At 56.0% G+C, this 13321-nt stretch overlaps 1 protein-coding gene across 2 annotated transcripts; it reads left to right on the top strand.

The window, feature by feature from the left end:
• Positions 1-2652: 2652 nt before the first annotated feature.
• Positions 2653-12622, top strand: LOC105463965 (phosphatidylinositol-4-phosphate 5-kinase like 1). 2 transcript variants are annotated; one of them, XR_976610.3, is made up of 11 exons: positions 2653-2772; positions 3604-3801; positions 5009-5059; positions 5275-5429; positions 5722-5846; positions 6171-6205; positions 6294-6349; positions 7917-8029; positions 8636-8789; positions 11262-12004; positions 12297-12622. XR_976610.3 is itself a non-coding variant. In XM_011711477.3 (10 exons), the coding sequence occupies exons 1-10, from the start codon at positions 2743-2745 to the stop codon at positions 11527-11529; spliced, it is 1185 nt and encodes a 394-aa protein (XP_011709779.2). In that variant the 5' UTR covers positions 2653-2742; the 3' UTR covers positions 11530-12622. The 2 variants fall into 2 exon arrangements, 1 of the variants encoding a protein (XP_011709779.2); XM_011711477.3 differs by having other exon boundaries at positions 11262-12622.
• The last annotated feature ends 699 nt before the right edge of the window (positions 12623-13321 follow it).

Here is a 13321-nt window from a genome sequence, read left to right as displayed (position 1 = left end):
AGCCTCCCAAAGTGCTGGGATTACAGGCATGAGCCACCATGCCGGACTGTGATGACCATTCTGCTATTTGATGTCTCACTCATGCTGTCTTCTGCCACGTGATGCTGGGCTCCTCAGGGATGTGTCACAAGCCTTCTCACTCTTGCCAGGCTCACCTCTGGCCCGATGCGTTGCACATGGCCCAGCTGCCCACCTGACATCCTCATCGGATGCCATGGTGGGAACCTCAAATGCATTCTCTCATGAGCTGAATTCTCATACTTCTCCCAGATCTGGCTCTCCTCCTCATGCCTTGCCCCCTCTAGTGACTGGTGTCCCATGTCCTTAACCTGGCTTTCTTCCTCATCCCCCCATCCACAGGACCCCAAGCTTTATCAATCCTCCCCTTTTCTCCCGGCCTCCAGCCACCTTCCTGATGCAAAGCCACCATCCTCTTCCCTAAGTCACAGATGGCTTCCTCACCACTTCTGCCCACTGTGGCCCCACCAGTCCAACTATGCATAACAACCAGTGCCCTTCAAAAATGTGCACCTTGACCAGGCACCGTGGCTCATGCCTGTAATCCCAGCACTTTGGGAGGCCAAGGTGGGTGGATCACTTGAGGTCAGGAGTTCGAGACCAGCCTGGCCAACATGATGAAACCCCGTTTCTACTAAAAATACAAAAATGGCTGGGTGTGGTGTCTCACGCCTGTAATCCCAGCACTTTGGGAGGCTGAGGCGGGTGGATCACAAGGTCAGGAGATCAATACCATCCTGGCCAACATGGTGAAACCCCGGTTCTACTAAAAATACAAAAATTAGCTGGACGTGGTGGCGCATGCCTGTAATCCTAGCTACTCGGGAGGCTGAGGCAGGAGAATTACTTGAACCAGGAAGTCGGAGGTTGAAGTGAGCCGGGATCGCACCACTGCACTCCAGCGTGGCAACAGAAAGAGACTCTGTCTAAAAAAAAAAAAAATTAGCCCAGCATGGTAGCACATGGCTGTAGTCCCAGCTCCTTGGGAGGCTGAGGCAGAAGAATCGCTTGAACCTGGGAGGCAGAGGTTGCAGTTAGCCAAGACCGCACCACTGCATTCCAGCCTGGGTGACAGAGCAAGACTGTCTCAGAAAAAAAGAAAAAAAAAAATTAGCTGGGCATGGTGACGCATGCCTGTAATCCCAGCTACTTGGGAGGCTGAGGCATGAGAATCGCTTGAACCCGGAGGCAGAGGTTGCAGTAAGCCAAGATCGCGCCATTGCACTCCAGCGTGGGCAACAGAGCGAGATTCTGTCTCAAAACAAACAAAACCCGGCCGGGCGTGGTGGCTCAAGCCTGTAATCCCAGCACTTTGGGAGGCTGAGACGGGTGGATCACGAGATCAGGAGATCGAGACCATCCTGGCTAACACGGTGAAACCCCGTCTCTACTAAAAAATACAAAAAACTAGCCAGGCGAGGTGGCAGGCGCCTGTAGTCCCAGCTACTCGGGAGGCTGAGGCAGGAGAATGGCGTGAACCCGGGAGGCGGAGCTTGCAGTGAGCTGAGATCTGGCCACTGCACTCCAGCCTGGGCAACAGAGCGAGACTCCGTCTCAAAAAAAAAAAAAAAAACTCTCGCACTTTGGCGCCTCACACTCACGCCCATACCCACAGTACCTCTCTGGGTCCCCACAAGGCGCTGCCTCCCAGCCTGCTCTCCCTTCTTCACTCCAGCCACTCTAGCCTTTCACTTCCTGGACTCGCCAAGGCTCTTTGCACACCCTACTCACCTTGGTCCCATAGACACTCATCCAGCACAGGCTTATGCCAGGCACTCAGCCAGGAAGCAGGAGTGACATGGCCCCGCTTTCATGGCATTCCCACTCCAGGGGGAGACGTGATAAACAATAAACAAGTCAGTCTCTGACAGTGTTAGGGTGGTGAAGAAAATAGAGGTGATGTGATCAGGAGTGGGGGAAGGGAGCACTCTGCTGGAGTCTGGCAAGGCGAGTGGCAGTCTGGGGTCAAGAGTTTCAAGTAGAGGGAATAGCAAATGCAGAGGCCTCAATGGGAGAGTTTGGCGGGTAAGGAACAGGAAGGTCTGGGCGGCTGGGTGGTAAGTGTAGGGTGAGTGGTTTGAGATGGGCCTGGGGTCAGGGTGAGGGGTTTGGGTTTTGTTCCATTGCCATGGGAGCCACTGGAGGCTTTAATCACCAGAGTGACATCATCTGAATTATGCTTTTAAAGATCACGCAGGCAGCTGAGCCCCTCCCTCTCGCTCACCACTAAATCTCCAGGGCCTAGCACTGCTGGCCCACAGTGGGTGTTCAGTATCTTTGTGTTCAGTGAATGGATGTCCCGACTTTCCTGTGTGACCTAGAGGTAGTGACTTCTTTCTCTAGATCACTCAGTGTTTTCACCCAAAAGACAGGCAAAGGGAATTTCACGCCAGAATGGGTGGGTGGCACAGGATTTAGGTTACTCGTCTCCCCAGGCGGCCCTAGCGACCTGAGTCCCCCAGCCCAGGGCGGAAAATGGGGGTGCTCCCTTCGCGGGACCCCAGCCAACGTCCGGCGGCCCCACCCCAGCCGGACCGAGGTCTGAAGGATGCTGCAGCCGCGGGGGCGGGACCCGCAGGCCATCGCCAGCGCCTCCCGTGCAGATTGGATGCAGCCGTGGTCGGCGCCACCCGATTGGTCGGCCGCAAGGCAGGGGCGGGGCCTGACTCCTGCAGCGGGGCGGCGGGGAACGCGGCCAAAGCCCGGGAAGCTGCTGCGGGGGCGATGGCTGCGCCGAGCCCCGGGCCCCGCGAGGTAGGTGCGGACCCGAGAGAGGACAGGAGAGGGAAGGGTTGGTGGGCAGGGGTCGGGCCTCCCCTCGGCGAGCGGCGCGGACACGCCCCCATCCAAGCCAGGGAGGGGCCCTGCAGCCGGCGAAGAGCAGGACACGCCCCACACGGGGCACCAGGTATGCCGAGGGGCGGCCTGGCGGAGATCTCTCAGCACTTCCTCAGTTTCCTCATCGGGAAAATGGAGAGGATGCTAAAGCTCCTCCTTCAGGAGGCTGTTAGGAGGTCAAGCTCTCATCCAGTGCGGGGCACACAGTGGATGCCCACTACTGGTGGGCCAGCGGCTATGACCAGCATCGCGCTGGCCCCTCCGTGCTGGCCTGGAGGCGCTCAGCATAGGCAAATGGAATAGTTGTGACTGAATCACCGGCATCACAGCTCCTGTTATCAAGGGCTCCCGTGCAAGGAGCTCAAACTCAACAGTAACAAGAGTTCATACCTGCCACGAACAAGCTGTTCGAGTTTTCACGTTGCAGATAAAAAAATGAGGCACAGAAAGGTTAGGCGACTTACCTAAGGTCACAAGGTTGGTGAGAGACGGTCCGTCTCAGGCCAGGTTTGACTGCAGAGCTTACACCCTATCTACTGATAATCATAACCATCGCTCTACTCAGGTGCTGACTGCGTGCCAGGCACTGTGTGGCCCCTCTTGGGTACCAGCATCATCTATTTTACAGCTGAAGAAACTGAGGCAGAGAGAGATGAGGGGAAGTCTCACAAGTAGTGGAAGTGGGATTTGAATCCTGATCTTTTTCCTCTGTGACGCTGCCACAGGCTGTTTGTGTTCTCCCACCAGGTCCTGGCCCCCTCCCCTGAGGCTGGATGCAGAGCAGTCACCTCCAGCCGCCGGGGGCTTCTCTGGCGCCTCCGAGATAAGCAGTCTCGCCTGGGCCTGTTTGAGATCAGCCCGGGGCATGAACTGCATGGGATGACGTGCATGATGCAGGCAGGGCTGTGGGCTGCCACCCAGGTCTCCATGGACCACCCACCCACGGTGAGTGGCCCATCTGTCCCACAAATGTCCACACCAGCAATAGCAAGACGTGGCTGTTGCCCTGTCTGGCTAAAACTGCAGGTGTGGGGATCAGAGAGGGACATCAAGGGGAGGAAGGCAGAGAGGAAGGAACATTGTGATGTGGGAGCTGGAACGTCTGGGGTGTGTTGGGCGTGTGAGGAACCCCCTGACTCAGGTCGTTGCTGTGTGACTCTGGGTGGGTCTCTGCCTCTCTCTGGGCCTCAGTGTCCCCATCTGTATAATAGGGGGAGATTATACTCCTTGGTTTCTGAGGCCCTCCCAGCCCTGCCAGGGTGTATGGTTGAAAAGGGACCCACCCCCACCCTACTGGCCTGGCCCATCCTCTCTGGAGCTCAGGCTGAGGCAGGGCTGGCTCAGCAGAAAGGTGGCCCAACTGCAAGCTCAGCAGCTGGGCGGGCCTGGGTGAGCATGTGTGTGGCGTTCGTGTGTATGCATGTGTGCGCAGTGGGACCACATTCCATAGGCCACATCCGGGCACAGGGACCTGGAGATCCAGGGAGAGTGCAGAGACACGAGGGAGTTCTCTAACTCGAAAACTGACCTCATCACCTGCTGAAAAGCTTCCAAGGCTCCCCAGTACTCAGCATGACCTCCGGATCCAGCTGCATCCAGCCTTGTTCACACTCCATCCCTCCCTGACTAGCTTCAGCCACTTGGGCCCTCCTTCCCTTGCTGGCAGCCACCAGTGCTCTTTCTACTGCTGCGAGCACCCTGCTCCTTCTCTCCACGACCCTTTAGATTTCAGCTTAGAAGTCCCCACCCCCAGGAAGCCTTCTCTGATTTTTCCCCTCCCAGGTTGCATCAGGCAGGTCCCTTGGCTTCAGAGCCATCCCCTTGTACTGGACGGAATCTGGCTTCACTTGGCCAGCCTGTGAGTCTGGGAACGTGCCTGGCTTAAACTCATGGCCTGGTGCTGGGGACCCAGAATGGATGAAATACACTCAGGCCTTGCCGTGGGTCACTCTTGTCCCCCTGGCAGCCCTGGGAGGGTGAGCAACCCATCTGCCCAACTCAGGCACTCCTAGAAACAACTCCAGTCCCAGTTTGCTGAAGGAATCAAATTGGAGGAGATGGGGGGCGGGCCAGGTGCAGGACATCTGGAGATCCTGGGGCAGGCAGCAGGGGACTGAGGGGTTGCCCTGAGCTCCTCTACCTCTCCCTGCAGGGGCCACCCTCCCAGGACGATTTCTCGGAGGTCCTAACCCAGGTTCATGAGGTAGGAGGCCCCAGACTCCCATCTGGGGAGGGATGTGTGCTGGTCTTGCTCTCTCCTCTGCAGTTTTCCCATCTGTGCAGTGGGACTGAAGGCTTGTCCCTGAGCCTTGGGCCTTGCAGAAAGGGTGTAGTCACCCTGACCCTCCTGTCCCAGGACCAGCTGCACACACCCGGGCCCACGCAGACACTCCAGAGGAGGCTCTTCCTCCCCTGCAGGGCTTCGAGCTGGGCACGCTGGCCGGCCCCGCCTTTGCCTGGCTGCGCCGCTCCCTGGGCCTGGCGGAGGACGACTATCAGGCTGCCCTGGGCCCCGGCGGCCCCTATCTGCAGTTCCTCAGCACCTCCAAGAGCAAGGCCAGCTTCTTCCTGTCGTGAGCTTGCGGCAGGGGTGGGGCAGGGGTGGGAGTGGTACCCCTGGCTGGGAGGGCAGAATTCCCAGTGGCGGGGAAGGTCCCCTGAAGAGAGAAACAGAGCGGCCCTGATCTGGGAGGGTCAGCGCCGGACGGTGGACAGATGGGAGAGGAGAAGAGTGCGAGGGCCGAAGGCTAGAGGGGCGGTGCCGAGACCTGGTAGCGAGATCCACATGCACAGGTCGGGGAACGGGGCCGGGTGAGAGCCGCTGCAGTCAGGCCTGGGCAGTGACCTCTTTCTCTTGCCCCCCAGCCACGACCAGCGCTTCTTCCTGAAGACCCAGGGGCGCCGAGAGGTGCAGGCTCTGCTCGCCCACCTGCCCCGCTACGTGCAGCACCTGCAGCGGCACCCGCACTCGCTGCTGGCGCGGTTGCTGGGTACGCGGCTGCGGGCGGGGCTCGGTGGGGGCCGGTCCTAGGTGGCAATATACCTGGGGAGGGCGGGGTATGTGGGCGGGGCCCAAATGGGCGGATTTGGGGTTGTAGGGCATGGGGTTGGGGACATGCGTGGGGGCGGGGCACCACTGGAGTTGGGTTTAGGGGTGGGATCGGGTCGAGATCCGGACCCCAGACAAGGAAGGGTCCGGGTGCCGCGGATCTTGAGAAGGAGGCGTGGCCTGGCCCTGGGACTGGTGCCGGTGCCGGATGCACCCCGGGTCGTGGAGTTTGGGGATCCTCATTCGGCGCCCTCTCCCCTTCCAGGAGTGCACAGTCTGCGGGTGGACCGGGGAAAGAAGGTGGGTGAAGCCAAGGAGAGGTGGCTGGGTGGAGCGGGCGGCTGGAGGGCGACAGCCGGCCTCCCTCACTCCTTGTCCCGGCCCCCAGACGTACTTCATCGTCATGCAGAGCGTCTTCTACCCCGCCGGCCGCATCTCCGAGAGGTGAGTGGCCCAAGCAGGTTTGGTGCCCCACCCCAGCCGAAACTCACCGCCTGAAGCACCCACACTCACTATCCAGAAGGTGAAACTGAGGCCCAGGAAGGAGAAGGGGCGTTCCCAAGATCTGGTGGGTCAGAGACAGTAACGCTCACGCCCAGCATATCTGGAGCACTCAGTGTGCGTTAGGCGCTGTGTTGGGCCCTTCTCATGCTTTTTAATTCCCAGAAGGAGTCTGAGGGGCAGCTCTTATCCTCCTTCCTAGATGAGAAACCGAGGAAGGAGAAGGCCACACAGCTAACATGTGGGGAGCAGCGACTCAGACCCAGCCTCTGACTGCACCGTAGCCCCCTGTGCCCTCCAGTGCTGGCTCTGCCCACAGGTTCCCTGCCCCCTCCATTGGCTGCCCCCAGGCCCTCCTGGTGCCTCCGCCTGGGGTTGGATCCCTGTGTCTGGGACACCTTCAGGGGTAACAAGGTGTCCAGAGGCAGGCACAGGCAGGGCTCAAGCCTGGGCTGGGCCTCCAGTGGCCTGAGTGTGAATGCCTGCTCTGCTCTTATCTTTAACTCAGAAACAATAATAGACCAGGGTTCAGCTATAGGGCCCGGCATGGTGGGTCTCGCTTGTAATCACAGCACTTTGGGAGGTCAAGGCAGGAGGATTACTTGAACCCAGGAGTTGGAGACCACCCTGGGCAATACAGTGAGACCCTGCCTCTACAAAAAATAAAAAAATTAGCTGGGTGTGGTGGCATGTGCCTGTAGTCCCAGACACTTGGGAGGTTAAGGTGGAAGGATTGCTTGAGCCCAGGTGGTCGAGGCTTTAGTGAGCCGTGTTTGTTTCACTGCACTCCAGCCTGAGTGACAGAGTAAGACCTTCTCTAAAAAAAGAAAGAAGCAAGTGAGATTCCATCTCAAGGAAAAAAAAGGAAGGAAGGAAGGGAAAGAAGGGAAAGAAAGAAAGAGAGGGAAAGAAAGAAAGAGAGAGAGAGAGAGAAAGAGAGAGAAAGAGAAAGAGAAAGAAAGAAGAAAGAAAGAGGAAGGAAGGAAGAGAAAGAGAGAGAAAGAGAGAGAGAAAGAGAAAGAGAGAAAGAAAGAGAAAAAGAAAGAAAGAAAAAGAAAGAGGAAGGAAGGAAGAGAAAGAGAGAGAGAAAGAGAAAGAGAGAGAGAGAAAAGAAAGAAGAAGGAAGGAAGATAAAGAGAAAGAGAGAAAGAAAGAGAAAGAGAGAGAAAGAAAGAAAGAGAAAGAAAGCAAAAGGAAGAGAGAGAGAAAGAGAGAGAAAGAAAAAAGAAATAAAGAAGGAAGGAATATAGAAAGAGAGAAAGAAAGAGAAAGAAAAAAGAAAGAAAAAGAAAGAGGAAGGAAGGAAGAAAGAAACAAAAGAAAGAGAAAGAAAGAAAGAGAGAGAGAAAGAAAGAAAAAGAAAGAAAGAGGCAGGCAGGCCAGGGTTGTGCTGAGGATTGGGGATGATCTATGTAATAGTTCAGTGCACACAAGTAGTCACTGGAAGCTCTTGTGAGATTCTCTGTGTGTCTCAAATCTATGTAAAGCTGAATTCTGTCGCCTCACTCAGGTATGACATCAAAGGCTGCGAGGTGAGCCGCTGGGTGGATCCTGCCCCTGAGGGCAGCCCCATTGTTCTGGTGCTGAAGGACCTCAACTTTCAGGGCAAGACCATCAAGCTGGGTGAGTCACCGGGGTGGTCACTGCCTGCCCCTCCTTCATTCAGGGTGAAGTTTAGAAGGGTGTCCCTGCTGCCCTCTGCCTGAGTCATTAAGAGCCCAGTTTCTGCTGGGCATGGTGGCTCATGCCTGTAATCCCAGCACTTTGGGAGGCCAAGATAGGTGGATCACGAGGTCAGTAGTTCAAGACCAGCCTGGCCAAGATGCTGAAACCCCATCTCTACTAAAAACACAAAAATTAGCGGGGCGTGGTGGCACATGCCTATAATCCCAGCTATTCAGGAGGCTGAGGCAGGAGAATCGCTTGAATCCAGGAGGCAGAGGTTGCAGTGAGCCGAGATGGCGCCACTGCACTCCAGCCTGTGGAACAGAGCAAGACTCCGTCTCAAAAAATAAAAATAAAAGAGCCCAGATTCTGGAATCAGGCAGAGCAGAGTTCCAATTCAGGCTCCATGACTTCCTAGCTAGGTGACCAAGGCAAATTACAGATGAGTTTCTTTATTTGTGAGATGGGGACAGTAATGCCACGTGCTGTCACGGGGCAGAGTGTGTGGAGCACCGTGGCTGGCACATGATGAGCGCTCAGGTTGGGGCACTGATGCTCCGGCAGGGCCCCAGCGGAACTGGTTCCTCCGCCAGATGGAACTGGACACCACCTTCCTCCGGGAGCTCAACGTGCTGGATTACAGCCTCCTGATGGCCTTCCAATGTCTCCACGAGGATGAGAGGGGCCTGGGCAGCAGCCTCATCTTCCGTACAGCCAGGTGAGCCCCCCACAGGGGCAACAGCGAGATTGAGGTGGTGAGAGTAAAGGAAAGACAGACATGGGGGCGTGGGAGTGCCTTCCCTCTGCCGGGAGCAATGCAGCCAAAGACACGAAGGCTGGAAAGTGCAGAGTTTGTGTGTGTGTGTATGTGCATGTGTGTGTGTGCGTGCGTGTGTGCATATGTTTGTGTGCGTGCATGCATGGGGGGGTGTGCGTGTGTGCGCATGCGTGCGTGTGTGCGTGCGTGCGAGTGTGTGTAGAGGGGAGGGCTGGAGAAGCCTAGCTGGTAGGGCAGGAGGGGCACAGGTGGACTGCAGCAGGGGACAGAACAGATGAAGTCCACTTGGAGAAGAGCTTTGGTGATTATTTGAAGAATCTGCCCATTTTCCAATGGGGCTGTGGAACCCTCGAAGGTTTCAGAGCAGAGAAAAAGACCTATTTTTAAATTAAAAAAAAATTTTTTTAAAGACCTATTTTTAATTTTTTAAATTTTTGCTTTTTTTTTTTTGAGACGGAGTTTCGATCTGTCACCCAGGCTGGAGTGCAGTGGTGCCCTCTTGGCTCACTGTACAACCTCTGCCTCCTGGATTCAAGTGATTCTCCTGCCTCAGCCTCCTGAGTCTGGGATTACAGACACCCACCACCATGCCTGGCTAATTTTTTTTTTTTTTTTGAGATGGAGTCTTACTCTGTTGTCCAGGCTGGAGTGCAGTGGTGTGATCTTGACTCACTGCAACCTCTGCCTCCCGGGTTCAAGCAGTTCTCCCTCCCTCAGCCTCCTGAGTAGCTGGGATTACAGGCACACACCAGCATGCCTGGCTAATTTTTGTATTTTTATTAGAGATGGAGTTTCACCAAGTTGTCCATGCTGGTCTTGAACTCCTGACCTCAGGTGATCCACCTGCCTCTGCCTCCCAGAGTGCTGGGATTACAGGTGTGAACCACAGCACCTGGCCAATTTTTGTATTTTTAGTGGAGAAGGGGTTTTGCCATGTTGACCAGGCTGGTCTTGAACTCCTGAACTCAAGAGATGCATCTGTCTCAGCCTCCCAAAGTGTTGGGATTACAGGTATGAGCCACCGCGCCCAGCCTAATTTTTGCTTTAAAGGGTCCTTGCCCTTTAAGCTGGTCATTCTACTTCCAGGACCCTGAGGTCATCATCGTTGGCACCGTCTTCCCATCCTCATCTCAGTAGTGGTAACTGTCACTCCTTCACGCTGACTGGGAGCCTCACTGGGAGGGTAGACTCATCCCCATTTGAGAAATGTGAGAACTGAGGCTCGGGAAGGGTACATGAGGTTGCAGAATGACTTCTGAGGACTCATGTTAGTACTTGACCAGCTACTTCCATTTCTGTTCCCTCAGACCCACTCCTGAGGTCGAACAGAATTACGTAGGGGCTAAGACAGGCACTCCACTGATCCAGTGGGTGGGCAAGGGGAGTGAAGGAGGAGGTCCGCTCATCCAGCCGCCACCCGTCTCATCCCGTGCCTTGTTCCTTCCCCTCGGAGGAAGAACTTGGGATGGGTGAGGCTTGGGTAGAATTTGGAGTCATGGCTCCTCAAGCAGTCTGTGGCTAGGCTGGACATGTCCTGACCGGATGGTGGCAAGCCTGCCATGGGGCACAGAGCCTCCCACATCTGCGCATCCAAGCGAGGTCAGCTTCTCCCTTGCCTTCTCCCCCTAGCTGGTGCTTAGGCCACCGCTGTCATTCAGTCAGTGATTCCTGGTTTGCATGGAACTGTTGTGACATTGAAATACTTTTATGTTGGCTGTCCCAGCCCCACCCCCACCCAGTTATCAGCCCCACCCCCACCCAGTTCCCAGCCCCTACTCAGAACTTCCCCATCCCACATCTCCCCGTCATCCAGGTAGCCCACAGGGTACCAGCATTCTGCTCAGACGCTCAGACCACTGAGTTCTGATTGGCTAGCGCGGGCAGGGCTTTTTTCTCATTGGTGTATTTACCCCCAGACCCAGACAGGACAGGATTAAAGCCCCTCAGCGATGCCTGAGGACAAAGTTAGGGAATTGAACCTGCTTCTGCTGGGACTGGGCGCCCCGCCAAAGGTACCTTCTGGTATGGAATACATTTTGAGGCAAAATCATACATACGCCTTCTGCAAACTGGGGTCGCTGGATTTTGTTCACAAAACTTCTGCTCCGCGACCCTGAGACTTCTAGGGTTGGATGACTCCAAACAGAAATTTAGGAAATAGACTTACTTGAAGTCATATGGCACCACATTTCAAGGCTCAGTGGCCACCTGTGGCCAATTTCTAAGTACTGAACAGTGCAGCTCTAGCCCAACACTTTGACTTTTCTCATCTACCTGACTTCACAAACCTAGGCACACAGGGGGTGTGGGAATGAGCTGGTAGAGGGGTGGGCAGCCTGGCCAGGCTTGCAGAGCCGACTGGCTGGGGCTTCCTGGAGGAGGTGGCAGCTTCATCCTCCTGTCGGCCCCCAGGTCTGTGCAAGGGGCACAGAGCCCGGAAGAGTCGGGAGTCCAAAACCGCCGGCTGCTGCCCGACGCCCCCAACGCCCTACACATCCTGGACGGGCCCGAGCAGCGCTATTTCCTGGGCGTCGTGGATCTCGCCACGGTCTACGGGCTCCGCAAGCGACTGGAGCACCTGTGGAAGACACTGCGCTACCCGGGCCGGACCTTCTCCACTGTCAGCCCGGCTCGCTACGCCCGTCGCCTCTGCCAGTGGGTGGAGGAGCACACAGAGTGACGGGCGCCCGGCCCCACTTTCCGGATCTGGATGGTGGGCTCACGCCAGGAACACCGGTTCCCTTGGGCCCGAGCATCTCGCCTGCGCTTCCTCGTGATGGTCGCCAGAGGGCAGCATCCCCTAACTAATACCGTAACCGCGCAGCCCGGTTTGACGGTGGTGCCGTGCCCAGCATCATGCCAAGGATTCCCCTACTTTAGCTCATTTAGTCCTTAAAAAAATGCTATTATTCTCTTTTTACAGACCATGAAATGGAGGCTCAGGGGGTGAAGGGACCGATCAAGATCATTCAGCAATAAATGCTGGAACCAGGACTCAACCATGACTTTTGGATTCCGGAGCCTGTATTCTTAACCACCAGCTCCTGCAGCTTGGTCCTCATGATCTGGGCAAGGGGGGAGGCTGAAGGCTGCAGCCCTCTTGTCGTCCAGATGGGGAAACTGAGGCCCAGAGACTTTAAGGGGCTTATGCACCGGTAAGTGGCAAGGTCGGCCCCGAGTACCCAGGCCTCCCGACCCCCTGCTCCTGGCCCGATACTCTAGGGATGCAGGTGGGGGAAGGTGGGGTCCTGGGGGGCTGCCTGGAGCTCTGGGAGGCATTCTGAATGGTGTCTACTATTGATCTGAAGTGAGCTCTGCCCTTCTTTGAAAGTCACTTTTCTCATCAGTGAAATGGGGGCAAGGGTCCATGGTCAGACCAAGGTCTTGGCTGCACAGACATCACCGGGAGCCTGCATGGCCCCTGATCACTCCTTCTCCTTCCTCCAGCAAACTCCAGCCTGGCCTCTGACCCCAGTTCAATCTGACCATGCCCAAGCCCAAGTGGGCCTTCCCTCCAGAGCTGCTCCAGGGCCTGGCTGTGTGACTGGGGCAAGGTGCTAAACCTCTCTGTGCCTCGCTGGTCTAATCTGTAAAATGAAAGAATGGAAACAGACCTCATTAACTCATTAAATATTTGCTGAGCACCTGCCATGTGACAGGCCCTCTGCTGGGTAATGGGGACCTGGGGAGGAAGCAAGTGGCACAGATTCTGCCTTCATGGAACTCGCGGAACTCACAGTCTGGGGGAAGGGACCGCTACCTGATCATTTAATGGATAGTATTGGGGGAAAGGCTTTAACTTCTCCACTGAGACCAGAGAAGAGTCTGACATGTCCCTAGGAGGGTCCCAAGTTAAGAGCACAGCAAGGGCCTGGAGTGAGAGAAGGAAAACATTTCCGAGTGGGAGGGGGCCACGTGGGCCAAGAGTGGACCCCCAGGATTGGACGGTGCAGGACCTCGGGGAAGCCATTCAGCTGCAATGCACACTGCTACTCCACTGACCCATCAGATCCCACCAAAGAAAGATGGCTGAGGGGCGAGGCGTGGTGGCTCATGCCTGTAATCCAAGCACTTTGGGAGGCCAAGGTGGGTGGGTCACTTGAGGTCAGGAGTTTGAAACCAGCCTGGCCAACATGGTGAAACCTCATCTCTACTAAAAATACAAACATTAGCCAGGTGTGGTGGCGGGCGCCTGTAGTCCCAGCTTCTTCGGAGGCTAAGGCAGGTGAATTCCTTGAACCCAGGAGGCAGAGGTTGCCGTGAGCCGAGATGGCACCACTGCACTCCAGCCTGGGCAACACAGCAAGACTGTGTCTCAAACAAAACAACAACAAAAAAAGAAAGATGGCTGAGGGGGAAGCGAGAGGAAAGAGAGAGCTCTGGCTGCAGGGTTCCTGGAATATTTGGTTTTTGGGTTTTTTGGAGACAGGGTCTCCCTCTGTCACCTATGCTTGAGTGCAGTGGCATGGATT

The sequence above is a fragment of the Macaca nemestrina genome, chromosome 14, assembly GCF_043159975.1.
Source record: "Macaca nemestrina isolate mMacNem1 chromosome 14, mMacNem.hap1, whole genome shotgun sequence".
In the NCBI taxonomy this organism is placed as follows: domain Eukaryota; kingdom Metazoa; phylum Chordata; class Mammalia; order Primates; family Cercopithecidae; genus Macaca; species Macaca nemestrina.
This window is presented reverse-complemented; position numbering and strand designations above follow the sequence as displayed.

Coding starts and splice junctions, on each gene's coding strand:
- LOC105463965 (XM_011711477.3), top strand. CDS start 2,743: ATGGCTGCGCCGAGCCCCGGGCCCCGCGAG. Junction 2,773..3,603: donor CGAGCCCCGGGCCCCGCGAG/GTAGGTGCGGAC, acceptor TTCTCCCACCAG/GTCCTGGCCCCCTCCCCTGA. Junction 5,430..5,721: donor AAGGCCAGCTTCTTCCTGTC/GTGAGCTTGCGG, acceptor CTTGCCCCCCAG/CCACGACCAGCGCTTCTTCC.